The 20,362-nt window shown below is 32.5% G+C and overlaps 2 protein-coding genes across 2 annotated transcripts; both read right to left on the bottom strand.

The window, feature by feature from the left end:
* Positions 1-247: 247 nt before the first annotated feature.
* On the bottom strand, positions 248-1,130 carry LOC142632515 (uncharacterized). The gene is made up of 2 exons (XM_075806901.1): positions 338-1,130; positions 248-255 (listed from the first exon to the last, which is right to left on the bottom strand). The coding sequence occupies exons 1-2, from the start codon at positions 1,128-1,130 to the stop codon at positions 248-250; spliced, it is 801 nt and encodes a 266-aa protein (XP_075663016.1).
* Positions 1,131-6,652: 5,522 nt separating this feature from the next.
* Positions 6,653-7,057, bottom strand: LOC142632514 (uncharacterized). Its single transcript, XM_075806900.1, has one exon. It carries the CDS (start codon positions 7,055-7,057, stop codon positions 6,653-6,655), a length of 405 nt encoding a protein of 134 aa, XP_075663015.1.
* Positions 7,058-20,362: the final 13,305 nt, after the last annotated feature.

The following is a 20,362-nucleotide window of genomic DNA, read 5'->3' as shown; positions in this document are numbered from 1 at the left end:
GTAACTACAATTTAAAACAGTGGATATTATATTAAAAAAAACAATGACTATATATTTAATAAGCTAATGAATTAAAAACAAATGTAAATTTAAGGAAGATATAAATAAAATGGTTACCTCTTTTGAACATTATTGAAATTTTTCTGTATTTCTTCTTTTGCTTTTTCCATTTCCATATAAATAAATCTCATTGGAGGTGTATCAGAGTCAACCATGCGAAGTACCTTTAAGAGGGGTATTACAGCCTTCAAGCATCTGACAACAAGTCGCCAAAAGCCGTTGTTATCCATAACTATGGCATGAATTGTTTTCCCTTCTTTTGTTTTTGCAAATTTACTACACCTCCATTGTTCTGAAGAAAACATTGTCATCAATTCTCCTTTGAACTCGTTAAGGCATGACAATGTCAAATACGATGTTGCAAATCTAGTGGCAGCAGGTCTAATCAATTCCCTCCCTTTAGTGAAATTCCTCAACCAATTTAAAAGCATAGCTCTAGAATATATGTACGTTGTAATCTTCTTCCCCTTTGCAATTGTGTACTTATGGTCCTTAATCTTTTTTTCAAAATCCTCAAGCATCAAATCTAAGCAATGGGCAACACATGGAGTCCAAAACAAGCACTTTCTCTTCTGCATCAGCATCTCTCCAGCTAGTTTATAGTTTGCAGCATTGTCAGTCACCAATTGCACAACATTCTCCTCTCCAACCCTATCCACAACTTCATCTAACATTTGATAAACTTTTTCAGCTGTTTTAGATATGTCAGATGTGTCTATAGAGTATAGGAAAATGGTTCCTTTGGGACTATTCACCAAAAAATTACAGATGGATCTCCTTTTCTTATCAGACCAACCATCAGACATAATTGAACAACCTGTTTTTTTCCATTCAACCTTATATTCTTCAAGCATTTGTTGTGTGAAATCTACCTCTTTCTTCAAGCATGTCTCCCTAATCTCATGATAGGAAGGAGGCTTGAGGCCAATTCCAAATCTTGAAATCATTTCAATCATTTGTAGAAACTCTGGATTTTTGACACAATTAAAAGGGATGGCACTAGTGTAGAAGAATCTAGCAATTTGTTGGATCACTATATCGCGTTCTCCTTTTTTAAACATACGATTCATTGTTACTTGCTTTTTTTTTGTAACAAACTTATCCATGGAGGAGCCTATGTGTTTGTCTCCTCCCTTTTGATGAATGTAGTTGTTGTACTTCAACTAATTCATCATCACTGCCATCATCCTCTTCTTCTATAGTATACCACCTTTTCTTTTTTATAGATGCTTCAACTTGGGCATTCAAAAGAGCCACAAATCTTTCCCTCACCTTTTCTGGCACACTAGAACAAGCTAAAACATTTTTCCTAGTCCTTAGCGAAATGATGGTTCAGCCGATATATACACCCACAATGAAATTCTTTGCAATAATTACATAGAACTTTCCTTGACCCTAATTCAACACCATGATCCCATCCCAAGCCAAACCTATTTCCTGGTGCATTTTTTCATTTAATTTTCTTTCTAGCCAAAGTATACATTGTATATTTGTACTAGAGCTGCAAAAGAAGGACACCAAGATACAGAGCATGCTTTAAAAATCACACAGAGAATTCATCAAACAAGTTGTGTGCAATTCTAAACTACTAATTGTGTTTACTAATATTTCTCAAAGAATCAAATACTGAAGATCCTATTTCATAATTTTTCAAATTTACTTAATTTAGTTAACAAAATAGAAAAATAAAACCCTTAAAAGCTTGGTCAAAATCATATTCACAACAGAACAATATGGAATCAAGCAATCAAAGTACAAATAAATGATAAACTAACTACCAAAACAAATTACCAGAAAGTTTAAACGCAACAATGGCTCACGGCAACATCATTGAGAGGGCTGAGAGGTCTGGGTTCTTGACAGAGGAGTGAGGATGCGTGAAACTGAGGTGATGGGTTTTTTAAATAAAAAAAACGCTAAGCTTTGGCAGTGATTTACCAAGGCTGAGAGGTGCTGGACTGCTGGGTTTTTGAGCGCGGGACAGGGGAGGCGCGGGACAGGGGAGGCGCAGGACAGGGGAGGCGTGGGACAGAGAGCTTGCTGGAGCTGTGTTTGGCAGTGATTTACCAAGGCTGAGAGGTGCCGGACCGTCGGGTTTTTCGAGCGCGGATGCAGGAGGCGTAGGACAGGGGAGGCGCGGGAGAGGGGAGGGGAGGCGCGGGACAGAGAGCTTGCTGGAGCTGTGTTTCTAAATAGGTTTTGTTTTTGAAAACCTTATACTTATACCTAGGTTTTTTTGAGATTGTATATTCACAGAGGGGTTAATTTGAGACTTCATGGGCTTTAAAAACCGTTGGGCACTTGGGCCTGTGGGTTTCAGTTTATCCAAACCAATCACACTTAAAAAATGTTGGGCTTGTGGGTTTTAATTGTCCAAAACGAATCACACTTAAAAAAAATAAAAAAAAGCCAAATGGTAGGATCGGTAGGATCCCATACGATCCTACGATCCTACACGATCCTACCTACGATCCTAACATTTTTGCGATCCTGCTACGATTTTAAACTTTTTGGTGAGGTGGGATCGTAAAATCGCACGATTTTATGATCCGGATCGCGATTTTGACAACCATGCATGCACCACATCTTTTAGGAACATAATATAAACAAGCAAATAATTAACTTAGAGAGAGAACATCTTTTTGGAACATAATATAAACAAGCAAACAATTAACTTAGAGAGAGAGAGAGAGAGAGAGACAGAGAGATTGGTGTGAGGGTCGTGAAATGAGAAATAGGATATTCAAATGAGGTACTTGGCCTACCTAGATCCTATCATATCCTTATTACATCATAAACTAAACTAGGACTTGCTTTTCATTGAATGGTTTACCAAATCTGATTTTTTTTTATTATTTAAATTATAGATTTGTTTGGGATCCGCTTATTTTATTGAAATTGAAATATTTTTGTTGAAAGTACTGTAAATAAATGTAAAAGTTCGTTGACATAGTATAGTGGGACTTATGAATAAAACTAAAAAATGCAATGAAACTCATAAATAGTAGCAAAAATAAACTAAATAGTATAATAAGCTGGCTTTTTAATTTGGAGTCAAACGCATTCTATATATAAGCAAACACTCCAGTTATATTTTTTAGTACTCACAGAGGTAGGACATAACCCTCAATATTCAATCCTCATTGCCGGCTACCCCTACCAATACCATTTTCCTAATTTAATTTCATAATGTTCCAAATTCTATCGAAGTTTTGAGAAAATTATATTTGATACAGATAGTATAAAATAAAATGGTTGAGGTCAAAATTTTCTCCATAGCCTAAGTTGGTCTTTGACTAGTGTTGTTGTGATTGAAATTTTGTAAAAAGTAAGCAAGCAGCCAATATAAGCAAGTAATGGTAATTAATTGTCAAAGGCCAAGACTCATTTCTAAATTCATAATCCCAAGCGACCTCTTTTATAATTATAGATGCTTGCGTAGTTTTGTAAACCTTTTTTTTGGCCCGACCAATAAGGGTGAGGTTAGTTGGGCTTTTTGAAAAAGTGCATAATGAAAAAGTTGAGTTTTCAAAAAATGCATAATGAAAAAGTGTTTTTTCAAAAAACTGAGTGTTTTTTAAAATCTGTTAAAAAGTGCTTTTTGAAAAAGCTGAGTATTTGGCTAGCACTATAAAAGTTATAGTTTGAGGAATAAATTACCAAAAAGGACAATGTATATATAAGGGAGTTTATTTCATACTTAAATCAACTACTTCATATACTTACTAAATAATAATAATAATAACAAGTCTACAAACCATTCATAGCAAGATTCAAACCACTGTAAATTCCAATCAACAAAAACAAATAACTAAACAAGTAAAGGAACAATACCCATTAATCTATAACAATAACTCTCTTCTGGGTTGCCGAGAAAACAAATCAAACACAACAAAAAACAAAAAATTTGAAGCAACCCAATACTTTAAAAATACATTCTTTTTTTATCTGTTTCAGCTTCCCAAAAAGTGTATGACTAATTACAAAAGAAAAAAATTACAAAGCATCTACAAAGCATGTAGCTAATAGTCAAACAGAGCATCCACAAAGCATCCTCAGTCAAACAGAGCATCCACAAAAGAAATAAAAATTACAAAGCATGTAGCTAAAAAAAATTGTAGTACCCGGCAAGAGAACAAATAGATCATTAGCAACAACAAAGCATGCAAGATCTGAAATTTTTTTTTCCCACACTTGGTAAAAAAAAAAAAATTCAGATCAGTGTTGGTACCTGGTGGTTTTTGGTAGCAGATCAGTGTTGCTTGGTGTTTTGTTGATCAAATCTCTACCTTTAAAATGTATTTCTCATATTAGATTAGACATAAATAATTTTTTTTTTTTAAATATAGATTAGAGAAGACGAAGAAGAAGACAAAGAAAGCAGAAGAAGAGGAAGAAGATTCACGGATGACTTACCACGGAGAGACTGGTAACAGCACGGAGAGGGTAGAGTAGAGAAGAGATGAAATGCGTTAAGCTTCAGGGATTTTAGGCGGAGCAGAGAGATGAGATGAGAGGAATGAGGGATAGTTGCACAAGAGAACAAATGATTTATCAATGGGTGATTCGGTAATTTTAGAAAGAGCCCAACGGATAGCTGAAAACGCGCATGGATTTTTTGTTTATGGAGCTCCAGAGCTCCATAATTGGATTGGGCGTTTTTGCCTTGGCCCAAAATGCAACTTTTACCCAAAAATTGCGTTTTTGCTTCACCAAACGCTCAAAGAAGTCCAGCTTTTAAATAAAGCTGCGTTTCAGCCCCTAAAAGCCCAACCAAACGGGCACTAAATGTCGGACGCTACCGTACCTTTCCTCAACCACAGGGAAAAAAAAAATATATATATATATATATATATATTATATGGCAAAAATACACTGTTAGTCCCTAAAGTTTATTGATTGAGTGTTTTTGGTTTCTAAAGTTTCAAATGCGCATTATTGGTCCCTAAAGTTGAAAAAATAAATGCTATAAGTCCCTTTGTTAACTTCTGTTAGTTCTTTTGCTTATGTGTATAACGAAGTGATGGCATTTTTTTATTCACATGACAACTATTTTATTGATAAAAAACTACACATTAGATTTGAAGCAACCCATTTGTATTACCCACCCAGTTCAATAAAGTCTAATGGATCTCTCTTTCCCAAATCAAAACCGGTTTGAAAACCTCCAAACGTGGTCTGGTCACCAGCCTTCTTTTTCTATCGTTGTGATTTCTCTAAGTTGCTTGTCAAGTCTGCAACTCTAATGTAAAAGTGTTATCCCTAGGAATTTCACGACCACCTCTTTATTCTTGGTTTGTACTTCATCTTTGATGATATTTTGTAGTTAACTTTAACTTCACAGTTCACACCATCATCTAGGTTGTAGAATAATCCCACCAAATCAAGATCTAAAGCCCTAACTGGAAAAGAGAGTGGATATATTCAAAATTAACCTCAATTACAAGATTACAATTACTAGGTAGATCCCCATTGTGCAAAGTTGATCTCTTGACAAATAATTATAATTAAATCACTCTTAGGCTGAGCCTTCTTGATCTTGCAATGCAAATCAAAGAGGAAGAGTGATTCAACCTCTTTGGAGAAATCAAGTTGGGGACTTTTATGAACATTTTGCAACACCTTTCTTCCATTAATTGATGTCTTGGGTTTCCTGAGGGCTTTGGGCTTCCTTTCACTTCTCAGTTTTCTTTTTTCTATTCTTTCTCTTCTGCTTGTTGATCATGAAGCTCAATAATGGGCAAAGAAGACCCGATAGAAACCGTTTTGAATTGGGTGGGTAATAAAAATAAGTTGCTCCAATGCGTAATTTTTTATAAATAAAGGTTGACACATTAGTTAAAACATGTCATGTCATTGTTTATTAGACACACAAGCAAAAAAAATTTAACGGAAGTTAATGGAAGGAACAATAACACCTATTTTTTAAACTTCAGGATGGGTAGTGCTCATTTGAAACTTTAGGGACCAAAAACATTCAGTAGGTAAACTTTAGGGACAAATAGTGTAGTTTCGCCTATAATATATATATATAACTAGTTAATAATAAGTGTGCGTTTAGATGTAGATTAAAATTATAAATTATTTCACTATTCAGCTCATTTTTGCTACTATTTATGGGCCTCATGACACTTTTTGACACTATTCATAAGCCCCACTGTACTATTTCAACTAATTTTTTCATTTATCTACAGTACTTTCAGTAATAAGTTTTTAGTTTCAACAAAATAAGCGGTATTTAAACAGACCCTAAAGTTGGATCTTAGATTTAAGTATTTTTATATAGCTATTTGTATATTGGCATAAATGCATTTTTAGTCTCTACATTTTGACCCGATTTCTATTTTGGTCCCTACATTTTCATTTTACCACTTTTAGTCCTTAAACCAATTAACAAGTGACATTTAAGTCCTTACCGTCACCCAACTAACAGAAAATGCTATGTGGCTAATGGCACAGTAAAATAATAATTAAAAAATCTATTTTGGCATTAAAAAATTGTCACGTCAGCATCTAAATTAATTTTAATTAAATAAAAAAAATTAAAAACATAAAATTAAATCTAAGAACAAGAACTTGTTCTTCAATAAACCTAGCAAAGAGCATACCCAGATTGATGCTCCAACGCTTCCTTGGCTTTCTTCTTGGCCAAAGAAACATCCTTAACGCGCTTTTCAGCATCAGCCTGAGTTGTAGCAGCCACCTTGTTCATAAACGCGGTAGCAATCCTTGCCGCTGCTAACAAAGCCTTGGTGGATTCCTTATTAATCGCTTTCTCATTATGGCCGCGGAGAGAGGAGTTGCCTCCGTCCTCAGTCTTGATTTGCTTGGTCTTAGCGTCGGGATCAAAATCGGAGAAGAAGTAAGAGAAATTAGGGTTAGAGCAAGGAGGGCAGAGAAAAGAGGGAGCAAAAGAGTCAGGTGGAACACAAGAGAGGTGAGCGATCGAAGGGCAATTGAGGCAAACGAGACAATCGATGGGTAAAGGCGGAGGCATATCGTTGAACACTTGGAAGCAAAGTGGGCAAAAGCGGGACTGGTGGTTTTTGAGGATGCAATCAGTGCAGAGGCAGCGGTAGCTACCTCTGTGTTGAACTGTGTGGAGGGGCCACCATTCTGAGGAGCCGCAAGCGCCGCACGGAATCGTTGAATGGTGAATTGGTTTTTACTAGTGGTGGTTGTTGTGGTTGTGGTTGTGGTTGAGTTGGGGCGAGGGCTAGCGTGTTCCATTCATGTTTCTTTGTTTGGTTTTCGACATGATTTCGAACGAGTCAGGGCGGATTTGATTACAGATATTGTTTGTAATATGTTGAGGACTATGATGGTTACAACCACAGTTGGGTTTGCTGGGTTTGATGTCTTTGATATTCAATCTGGGTTTGCTTTTTGATTCTAGGTTTGATATCCTGGGTTTATTTCTTGATTCATGAAGAACATTGAAGAACAAGTTCTTAGGTTCTTAGATCTGTAATTTTATGTTTTTAATTTTGTTTTTAATTTTTTTATTTAATTAAAATTAATTTAGATGCTGATGTGGCAATTTTTTAATGCCAAAATAGATTTTTTTTAATTATTATTTTACTGTGCCATTAGCTACGTCAGCATTTTTTGTTAGTTGGGTGTCGGTAAGGACTTAAATGTCACGCATTAATTGGTTTAGGGACTAAAAGTGGTAAAATGAAAATGTAGGGACCAAAATAGAAATCGGGTCAAAATGTAAAGACTAAAAGTTCATTTACGCCTTGTATATTTTGTGCTAAGCATCAAATTAAGTTTGATAAAAATATCCATTTTCTAACAACATTTATTCATCGTTATTTGGATGTTACTACTTGTAAAAGAATACAATTAATATGCATTTGGATTATGCTGTGAGGAAATGAGAAGTTCATTTCAAACAACTGAAACAAGTATTAGTATTAAAGTTAATTTTTTTTTCAATTGTAGATCAATTGACATTTTTTGATATTTTCAAATGAGAAAATTAGGATTTAAATTTCCTTGATGTATTAAAAAATATATATATATATATATATATTAAAATACGTTAATAATATATATGATGATGATGTAATATAGTGATAGATTTAAGAGTGGGATGAAGCTAGCTTTTCTCCCTGTGTCGAAGTGCCTTTAAATTTAATTATTACGTGCAAACCACGAGCCCGCATGGCACATGCTGATATTCCCTAAGCTATCAGGATTCAGGACCATCCTCACATGCTCACCTCACGTTTTAATAGCACCCACCGACGCTGCTTGAGATAAATGAAAATTTAAAATTATGAGTTTATTTTTCTACTATTTATGGACGAGTCTAAATTTTTTATCTCATTTTTCCTACTTCACTCTATACTTCACCAATAAAAATTTGTCATGTGTTCACCTAATTAATTAAATACTACTATTAATTAATAACGGTAGCATTAATAAGTCAATAATGATAGTATTTAATTAGTTAGGTGAACACGTGGCAAGTTTTTATTGGTGGATAATAAAGTGGAGCAGGAAAAGTGAGACAGAAGATTTGGACTCTTTATGAACTCTATTACATTTTTTGATACTATTTATAAGTTGTATTATTTCAACTAACTTTTACTTTTACCTACAGTACTTTTAGTAATAAGTATTCAACAAAAAAAGCGGTATCCAAACAGACCTTTAGTGTTTGTTTGGCATAATTAATTTTGCTAACTTATTTTACTATTTATCTTATTTTTGTTACTATTTATGAATTTCATTATACTTTTTAATTCATGAATTTTACTGTACTATTTCAATTAATTTTTGCTTACGTATATTATTGAGCAAAAATATTTCAGTTTTAGTGATGGGCCAAAGACAAAGAGACAATCGGGCGGGTAACAGTGTTCATAGCACAGAACGAATTTGATTGAGTTGCATCATAGCATCAGCTGGGTGCCCACAGATCCAGTCGACATGATAAATAATCTTTGAATAGCCAACCAACAAAAGCCGAAGGTCCTTGGGTTCCTTGCATAATTTGATTCATTAAATTATCTGTGTGGTCAAGTACTCACTCAGTTACAATTTGATACCGACATATATGTAGACCATAGAGAGAGAGAGTACCTTGCTTGATACTTGATAGTACTAACACATATATATAGAAAGAGCGAGTAGTGAGTAGTGAGTAGTGAGTAGTGAGTAGTGAGTATTATATAACTTGCTGGCGATCAATTCATCTTTTCCCATTTTAGAAGAAGATATATGAGTCATCTCTCTTACAAATGGTAGGTCCTATTAAGGGTATATGAGTCTTCTCGTTCATAAATGGTGTATATGAGTCCTCTCTTTCATGGATAGTAAGTTTCACTCGTTTTTCCTTTATTTTTTAGGTACATAGTAGGTTAAGCGGTGTAATCCATTGTACTCGGAGCATCAGCATCAGGAAATGCTATTCCATCTTATTTTACCATCTCAAAAAGCTGCTTTATCAATTATACAATATTATTTTACAACACATCCAATATCTCAAAATTCTATTTTTTTCCCATTTTATTTAAATATTCTATTTTATTCTTTTTTTAAATGTTTCTCTTTCTCTATTCATTTTCCTCTCTTTTTCCCTCAATCTCTAGCATCGGTTTCAACACACAAAGCCACACACACACAGACCCATGATACACCGATCCACCTATCCAAATCCATCAACATACACACACACAAACACCAACCATCAAACCATCAATAGAGCCACACACACACACAAACACAAACACAAACCATCAAACCATCAACTAAGCCACACACACAAACCATCAAACCAATCGGAGCCAGCAATAGCCACCACACCTGCAAAGAAACCCACCACCGATGCCTCGTCAGAATCATATCGAAGCCATCGGAGCTTCGATTCAAACTCAATGGAGCCGAACAAAGTTTCTCTCCAAATTAATTTGGAGATAAACTCTTCAAATTTCTTATATATTTCTTTTTTGGGTGTGAATTTTGAAAATCTAACTGTTGAATTTCATGTTCTTTATGTTCTTAACATGCATATCATATTTTGTTCAAATTGGATGTTATTTACTATTGATGACATAGTAATTGATTTTTGATCTTCTTGAAATTTTGTAAGCATTAAGGATGTAATAAGAGCATGCAATCCAACGGTTAGATTTTCAAAATTCACACTCAATATAAAGATATATGATGAGTTTGTAGGGTTTCTTTCCAAACTAGTTTAGAGAGAAACTTTGTTCATCGGAGCCCTCACGCCGATCCAAACCCAACCCACCGTCGTCAAAACTCACGATCTCCACCGTTGTCAAAACCCACGCCGACCTTGATCTTAGCTTCTCGGAAATACTTAATTAGATAGCCTTTCAGATTTTAAACATGCAAGCATCTAACTTATAAGAGAGAGAGGGTCATCAGAGAAAGCACAAGGTCTTGGGTCTGAAGAGAGCAGAGAGTAGATGAGAAAGAGAGAAGGAAGAGAGAGAAAAGAAGAGAAATAATGAGAAAGGAGAGAAATTTCGGGGTTAAAAAGGAGGAGAGAGAGTATTAAAAAATTATTTTTTTATCCCATTTAGCTATTGTACCATCTTAAATTTAAAATGGTATTGTAGCACTATGTCAAAAAAATTTAGTCTTTCTCAATTTTGGCCTTCTAGTTGCTGAGCATGTTTTGGGCTTGAATGCCAAATGTACCTTACATTTGGCATATGGCAGCCCACTGCCTATGCTCTCAGGGCCTTGCTAGTTGCTATGACACAACAAAACATCCAAAATTATTTCATTCTCCTTACCATTCAGGAGCTCAGCTCCACCAAAATACAATTACAACCGTAAAATACAGTAAAAGCTAATCATTTTTTTGATGAGTAGATGTCATTTTCTTAAGTAAGATGTCTAGCTCTAGAATTTTCAGATGTCATATTCTTAGCTACCCATTTTTTCATAGGTACAGTCGCTGGAATATATGCAAGTCAAGTCCAGGGAAATGCTTAAATTTAGCTGTGAATTCATAGAATCAAAATATTTATTGGAAATAAGTGCAATTTATTGATAGGAATATGGCTTTACAGTTTACAGTACAACTCGTATGATTTTTTTATTTTTTATTATTTATTTTTTGATTTCACAACTCGTATAATTTTCAGCTGTAGGTATAGCAAACTCCATATCTAGACTTGGACACCCACTTCGCCCAAGGTGGGGGGGCCCAATTGTAGGATAATCTAATAAACTATATCTTGGTTTTGAATTTTCAATGCAGACAAATATCGCCAAAGATACCTGTGAGGGATGCCTAAATTAACCCCCTAGGAGTTCACCGCTGATTCCTAGTTCCTACTCCAACTATTTACGTAGCTTTAATAAAAATAAATAATAAGGGATAAGCACTCCACAATAGAAAACTCAAGTAGTTGATTTCTTTAACTAAAAGCATTACAATTTCTATTCAGGTGTTACAATTGGGAACTATCACTTTCCTGTGGTGCTTCTTATATTTTCTCTCTATTTTGTTTTTGTTTTTTTCAGATCCTTTTCTCGAGTCTTTTGGCTAAAAATTGTAAAAAATGAAGTTTATTATTGTTATAGGTACTGTTCAAAGTTATTTGGCAAAATGAGGAGAGAGACTGAATTTCGGCAACTGTATTGCCGAAATTGCAAGAAAAAGTAGAATGGGTCAGGGGAGAGAGAAAATTGAATTTCGGTAATGACATTACCGAAATTCTTGTCCTGCCCTGCCTGCCCGTGAAGTGCCCAAAATACTGAAATGGAAAACCAATTGTGACAATGGCATTGCCGAAAATGGAAGGAAAAAAAAAAAAAAAAGAATTGTGGCAACCAAGTTGCCGAAAATGGAGGGAAAAAAAAAAAAAAGATGCTACGTCCACAATATTTTTCACAATAAATTACAGGTGGTTAGTTGTTATTGGTTCAAATTTGAACCTAACACTAAGATAACTTTTTGCCCCAATAATAACAATAAGTAATAACTTGCTATTTATGATTTGTTGTAAAAATATTGTAAAAATGTTGTGGATGTATCATTTCAAAAAAAATCGTGGAGCCGAAATAGAAGGAAAACAAAAAAAAAAAAAAAAAAAAGTGGCAATGTGGCAATGCCATTGCCGAAATAGAGGGAAAAAGTTTCCCTCTATTTCGGCAATGGCATTGCCACATTGCCACTTTTTTTTTTTTCTTTTCCTTCTATTTCGGCACCACAATTTTTTTTAGAAATGATACATTCACAACATTTTCACAATATTTTTACAACAAATCATAAATGACAAATTGTTACTTATTGTTATTATTGGAGCAAAAAAGTTATCTTAGTGTTAGGTTCAAATTTGAACCAATAACAACTAATCACCTGTAATTTGTTGTGAAAAATGTTGTGGATGTAGAATTTTTTTCCCCCCTCCATTTTCGGCAACTTGGTTGCCACAATTTTTTTTTTTCCACCTATTTTCGGCAATGCCATTGCCACAATTGGTTTTTCATTTCAGTATTTTGGGCACTTCACGGGCAGGCTCGCAAGTAAGGGCAGGACAAGAATTTCGGTAATCTCATTACCGAAATTCAATTTTCCTCTCTCCCCTAACACATTCTACTTTTTCTTGCAATTTCGGCAATACCGTTGCCGAAATTCAATCTCTCTCCTCATTTTGCTAAATAACTTTGAACAGTACCTATAACAATAATAAACTCTGTTTTTTACAATTTTTAGCCAAAAGACTCTCCTTTTCTCTCTCCCCTCTTTCCTCCCTTTATAGCTTTAGTCTTTGCCCTTATCTCCATAGCTCTCCTGTTGCTAGCTAGAGTCTCAAAGATATTTTTCTTCACTCTATTATTATTAAGACCTATTATTATTATTTTTGACTATATGTCAAAACATAAAGACCCCAATCAGCGACCGAATGAAATTAAGCCAATGTACTCGTGCTGTCGTGCATTCCTTTACGAAAAATAAAATATAATAATAAATAAATAAAGAAAAAGGGTAGGTTGGTGTCACGGAAGGCAAGATTTGATCATGGGTCTCACCCACAGGTGCTAACAAATTGAAAAAGGGCCACCCAAAAGAAAACATGAAACCCACACAAACTCACAATAAAATGATGCAATTCGGGGCTAAAGCCCATGTTAGGTCCATTTCCACAACAAAGGCATTTAAGATCTAATATAAGCCAATGTTCTGAATATTGTTTTGGTTTATCCATTGGAATTGAACATTTTAGTAGGTGAGAGATTCCTAGTGAACAGAGGAAGGAATCCTAGAGAAAAAAGGTTGATTTACGAAATTGAGAGAAAGTAGCACATATACTTGTATTTTCCTAAATGTAAACGGTTCCTTGGCTATTTCCGAGGAAGATAATACAAACTAATTTGCACTTTATGAGTAATCCCATAACTATTTTCTTGTCATATTTATATCTTTGAATAAGAATTATGGCCAAAAGTTTAACTGTTAGTCTAGAGTTCTATCTCTATAAATTAATTGCATTGAACCTTAATCCAAGCGGAATTCCTTTTTGGGTCTCGGATTTTTGCCCCATACAAGTATCAAACTTTTGAAAAAAAACGACAACAACTAATATATGTACTGAGAAAAATAATCATTGCATTTAAAAGAAAAAAATCATTAATAATGAAATTAAACCAAAAGGAACACTGCTAACTTTAACTAAACTCTGTTTGTTTCAGCATCAACATTTTCTGGAAAATGATTCATTTTTCAAAGAACATTTTCTACAAAACTATATTATTTTTCAGTATTTGGTAACGACCTTGAAAATGATCTTGAGAATATTTTCTGGTGTTTGATATGCAAATTTTTATTTTTTATATTTCTTGTGTAATTTAAAACATACGTATTATGTAAACTAACTAATGTAATAAATATTAAAAAAAAAAATCAATAATGAATTTGGTTTTCATACTAAAATTTTGACAATACATACAATAAAAATTAGTTGTCAACTTTTTATAATCTCTACCACTCATCTTGTTCATATATATGGACAGGAACGTCCACACACACACACACACACACACACACACATATATATATATATATATATATATATATATATATATATATATATATATCAACCACATACACACACACACATACATACATATATATATATATATATATCAACCATTTGTCTATATACGTAAAATTGACAGGAGAATAGATCTTTAATAAGTACAAAATAACAATAACTTTTCATTGTTTACTCTTTTTGTTGGTAGACTAATTGTCTATTATGGTCAACTAGAAATCTTTAATATTACTCAAAATTATGTATTTATATAATGTATCTATATAATATATCATCACTACATAGTATCTGCATAATGTATCTATCAACAAAAAAGATTATCCTATGTCAAAGCAATTGTGAGGACCTAAGAGCCCGAGGACCCGAAGAAAGAAAGGCCAACATTTAGAATGAAAGATGAGGTCTCTTCGGGTGTGCCCGAAGATGAGGTGGCGAGGACGATAACTACATAAGGGGCATGTTACAAATATCTGGTTGTAATAGGCTGATTTGGAAGGTTGCAAAGTTGCATTAAATGCTTGGCAACAACCATTCTGGCCGCATTAATTAGCAAGCATCTCCTCTATCTGTCGCATTAATGTGGACATGACCTGAACAGTGCGGGATGCAAAGTGGAATCTTGTTCCATTGCCGACGGACAAGTGTCACAGGAAAAGGACCGCAGATTGCAAGGTGTAAGGTTACGATGAAAACAGAGAATAGTATAAATAGGAATCAAGAGACTACGAGAAGGGGGCTTTTTGTTGTTGAACCCTCTCTACCAAATGTATTGTATGAGGACTCTTAAGTGAATAAAGCAGCAGGAACGTTTTGAAGTTGATTTTATGAGCTTTTGGTCCTTACAGCAATTTAGAGCCATATAGGCACTCTTGTTAAAATTTTCGTCTTTTACTTCATTCATTCATTTTTTCTTATTTTTTATTTTTTATATTTTTAGCACTTTTATGTGCAAAAAAAACTTATACATGGAATCCATCAAACCAAAAGTTTCTTAGAGAAAAAAAATAAAATCAAGTTTGAAAATCAAAGTAAAGAATTGGGATTTTGGTAGAGAGGAATGAATAATTACCGCTGCAAATATGTTCTTTTCTGCAAGTTAGTAGAGAGAAATGAAATAATTACGAAGCAATGAGGAGAAAAAATCTACTCAAAGAACTGTGTTATAAAGGGGAAGAGAAATATAGAGAGAGAGTGAGGGAAAGAGATCTATGGAAAATAAGAGACCAGAGTGAGTGACAGTGATGGTGTGAGGAAAGAAAAAGAAAAGGGAAAAGGGAAAAGAGAAAGAGTGATAGTGAGAGAGCGTACTGAGAGAGAGATTGTTTTCCAAAAAAATTTTTTGGAAAACAAGCTATAAAAAACAATCTTTATTTTTATTAGGATTTTCCATTGACTAAAGATAATTTTCCGTTGACCAGTTTTTTTTTGTTACTAAACACTGAAAAATATAGAAAATTATCTTTATAGAAAGTTTTCCAGTAAAATAAACAGAGCTAAAAGTGTTGCTTTAATTTGACCACATATACCAAATTTTGACAACATGCAAAAGAGAAATGTAAAGTAAAAATCCCACAAATAAGCCTGGTAATATCAATCAGGTAAATGTAAAAAAAGTATAAGAAGACTAACAAAGGGCTGATAGAAAATATTGGAAATCTCAACAATGGCGACTCCAGGATTTTTTTCTAGGGGGTTCACAATGATAGAGCAAGAAATTTGTCATAGGAGTAAATAAAAAATAAAATAATTTTTCTTCTTGTACATACAACTTCCATATTATATACAATAATCTAAAATAGTATTCTAAATACAATTCAGTATATTATACAACTATATTATTCAATAATATAAAAAAGTTATTAATAGTTTAAAGATCAGTAATACAACAAATATAATTAAATAATTAATCATATATTTTTGTCAAATTAGTAATAACTTATTATATTTATATGTATTATCAATTAAATAAAAATATATGATAAAGAAGAATACTAACACACCTAAGAGTAGAACTAGGAGTAATGTGAAACAAAGAAAAAAAATGGTAACTAATATAAGTTTTTTATATGGCTTTTTTTTATAATCATGTATGGCTTTTTAATCATACATGTGATCGCTCTCTTGGAATTTGAGCAAGCACTAAAAAACTTCTTGGACTTGAAAATCTGTAGAGTATTTATCAAACAATTTGATCAAATAAAGAGAAAAACCAAAAAAATACATAAGAAAGAAAGAGAGATGAAGAGAATGGGAAATAATCACCAATGTAGATAGAGATATATTGGTTGTAACAGTAGTGTAATTTTTTGCTTATGAAGAAAAAATATGCATGAAAAAATAGCTTCATTTTGCTATCAACAATAAAGTAAGCTAGAGTTCTGTAGAGAATATACACATATATTTTTAACAAAGGAGCAAAAATGAAACTTTTTTTTAATAATATTCAATATACAATACGTTTACAAATTTTTTTTAACAAAATCTAGGTGGTAAGTTGTTAATGGTAGGTAAAAAGTGATGTTAATTATGGGTCTAAATAAAAACCAATTAAAACTTGTCACATAACATTTATTGTGAAAATATTATGAAAGTAGCATTAAGATGATCATATTCAAAATTATTTTATTTGGCTTTAAATAAAATTTAGGGTTAGGATGTTCAAATTTTTATTTTATAGGGTCAAAATAAAAGTTAAAAAATTTATATATATATATATATATAATTGACAAGTCAGGGGGTTCATTTTAACCCCTGGCTCTAACATAAGGTCGCCCCTGAATCTCAACCTCAATATTGATACGCAAATTTTACTAAGAAAAAAAAACAAGAGACCATTTAATTAGAGTAAAAAACTCAAAAAAAAAAAAAGAGTAAAACAAAAATCTACAGCATCTAGAGAACAAATCAAACAAAGGTTGTAAAAATATTTGGAAACAAACAAACATTTGCGTATTAATGCAATTTAACTGGTGGATTTGTTTAATTTGAAGCAGTCTGTGAACTGTGAACTGTGAAGTGAGGAAGGGAGACGTGATACACTTGTGGGAGTTGAGATAGTGACACGCTTGTGGTTCCCTTGTTTCAGACTCTTTGGAAGTGGCTAGTGGGAGGTGAGATAGCCTTAGGTGTTTTGGAGTAGTAAAGCTTCGTTGTTAACCCTATTATTAATGCAATCAGTTTTTAACATTTTTAAAAGAGGGCAATTTTCATTTTGTTTTTAGTTAAACCCATCTAATTGTTGTGATAAATCATTCTCAAAAAAGTAAAATAAAATTGTTGTGATAATTGCATGGGTTGGGATAACAATGAGCAATTTCCTTTTTTAAAAGAAGTAAAAAAGAAGTGGACATGTGGAAATTTTTAATTTTTGTTTTTGTTTTAATTTTTAATTTTTTAATTTTATAGTTAAACCTGTCTAATTGTTATGATAATGTTATAGATTGGGACAAGAAAGAGTAGTTTTTTAAAAAAAAAAATATTTAAGGAAGTAACCGTATGTAGGTAAAGTACTTTAATTACAATAGATAAGAAATAGAAATAGAAAGCAGACATTTGAATACAAATAGAAGTAACAGTTTTTCTTTCAGTTCCGATGAAAAAGGTCGATGAAGCGTATGTGGGGTAGTGGGTTTTGGTGGAGTGTCTGTTATTGGTAGTAAAAATTTCGATAAATTTTAAGAATGCTAAATAGCTCTTTTAATCCTTTTTTTTTTTGGTCGGAAATTAAATTAAACTAAAAGATATGTTATTTTAGAATTTGTGTATGGATATTTTGGTACACCAAAAAGTGAAACCCAAGCAAAGAATTTGTTATTAGTTGAAAGAGAGGCTGAGAATAGGTAATAGAAATAATAGTGTTTAAGGACCAAATTGTGTTAAGGGTCACTATTGAAAAGTCTTAAACCTAGTTGGCATTAGCCCAAACCACAGGGTAGTTTACTGAAATTTACCCTAAAATACCTCGCACCCAACGTTTAATAAGTGTAAACAATTGAGGAAAAAACAGTAAAAATACGTCTACTAAATCCCCCTAAAACAATGCCTGATAAAACTATTGCACTCTCCTATTAATTAACAAATTGAAATTTAAATGTTCAGTCTACTATTTAAGGGATTTATCATGTTTGGGATGGACATTTTATTGGTCTAAAATACCCTCGAATCCAACGTTTAATAAGTGAAAACCATTGAGGACAAAGTAGTAAAAATACATCTACTAACTCCCCCTAAAAAAATGCCCGATAAAATTGTTGCACTCTCCCATCAATTTACAAATTGAAATTTAAATGTTCAGTTTACTATTTAAGGGATTTTCCTTATTTGGGATATACATTTTATCAGTCTAAAATATCCTCGCATCCAATGTTTAATAAGTGAAAACAATTGAGGACAAAACAGTAAAAATACGTCTGCTAACTCCCCCTTAAAAAAATGCCCGATAAAATTGTTGCACTGTCCCATCAGTTTACAAATAGAAATTTAAATGTTTAGTCTTCCATCACAATTTTAAATTTTTAGTTATCATCAAGTAGTTACAATGTTGTCCAATCTCTATTCTGAAGTCTCCTACAAATTCCAAAAAAACACACTCACAACTGACACAAGAAGCCAATCTTCCATTCTTCCTAAGTTACTCAAAGCATTAAGGGCATGTTTTGGTAGACTATAATAGGCGCTATAATGTAATAGGTATCCCTATAGTTTAATTATTCTTTAGGTCATGTTTGGTAGACTGTAATAGGCACTGTAATGTAATAGTTATTCCTATAGTTTAGTTATTCTTTAGGTCATGTTTGGTAGACTGTAATAGGCACTGTAATATAACAAATATTCCTATGGTTTAACTATTCAATAGTTTGGTTATATTTTTATTATAAGGAATAGTCATTTCTTATAAATAGCTATTCTTTAAAATGAGGAATAATTATTCCTCTCTAAAAGGGTTGTAATAGCTATTCCTTAGTAGATGTAATAATTTCTAACATTAATATATTTTCAAATAAATAAACTTTCTACTCCACCTAACAATTATGGAAATAAAAAATTATCAAAAAATAACTCATCTCTCTAAAATTTAAAATATATTATTTTCTAGGAAATATAATTGTATGAATGAAATATTTCTTAAAATAGATCATAAGTTTTATTATAATGTAATAACTCTCAACCAAACTAATGAATAAGTTTAGTTATTCCATTACAACACATTTTAGTCCTGGTAATAAAGATTATCATTCCTGTTGTAATCCACATTCAATGTACCAAACGTGCCCTTAAGGCATATATGGTAGTCTGTAATACATACTGTAATGTAATAAATATTTCTACGACATAACTATTCAGTTGGTTGGTTATTATTTTTATTACAATGAATAGTTATTCCTTATGAATAACTATTCTTCAAAATGAAGAATAACTATTCTTTATAAAAAATATTGAATATCTATTTCTTCATCTTATGTAATAACTTTTTAAAAAAATTTCCTAAAAAGCCATTAGTTGCCACATCTTCAAAAAGAAAGAAAATAATTTTTCCTTGTTGTTAATTATTAACTCTATTTTGAACATCCTAAAATAAGTGTATTTTAGGCAGTGGCGATTCTAGGAATTTTTCCCAGGGTATTCATTAAGAAGCATAATTTTTCTTAGTGGCGGCTCTAGGAATTTTTTTCCAAATGTATTGTTGTTTAGTTGTTTCATTAATTTGTTTGTCTTTTATAAACTATAATTTGTTATATTGTTGTTTCATTAATTATAAAATTATTAATTGTTGTTTAGCCTAACATAATGTTTTTTGTTTGTCTTTTATAATGTATTGGTTAATTAAATTATTAATTATTAGTTGTTTTCCCCAATTAATTATTGGTTAATTAATGTCCCAAACAAACAAAATTAATTAGTTCAACTAATTGCTATGGTTGTTTGATACTTGGAACATCACACTATTACTTAACAAAAAAAAAAAAAAAGTCAATAAATTGTGCGGCACAAAAATATATAGGCCGTATAGCTTAAGTCCAAGTCTAAAAAAGAGTGATTTATTACATATTTTACGACCATTAGTTAAACTAATCAACTAGCACACACCACACAACCATATTTATTAATTATTAGTTGTACACTTGCACTTGCACTAGCACTAACACACAGTAAATTAGATAAAACCAATTTATTGTATCTCACCAAAAGACACCAACACCAACACTAAAAGACAATTGATAATCTCCCCAACATCAACACCAACACCTTGCACTTAC

The sequence above is a fragment of the Castanea sativa genome, chromosome 4 (assembly GCF_040712315.1).
Source record: "Castanea sativa cultivar Marrone di Chiusa Pesio chromosome 4, ASM4071231v1".
Classification (NCBI taxonomy): domain Eukaryota; kingdom Viridiplantae; phylum Streptophyta; class Magnoliopsida; order Fagales; family Fagaceae; genus Castanea; species Castanea sativa.
This window is presented reverse-complemented; position numbering and strand designations above follow the sequence as displayed.

What these genes read in the sequence shown, in the direction of transcription:
- LOC142632515 (XM_075806901.1), bottom strand. Translation starts at nt 1,130, where the DNA reads ATGAATCGTATGTTTAAAAAAGGAGAACGCGATATAGTGATCCAACAA.
- LOC142632514 (XM_075806900.1), bottom strand. Translation starts at nt 7,057, where the DNA reads ATGCCTCCGCCTTTACCCATCGATTGTCTCGTTTGCCTCAATTGCCCT.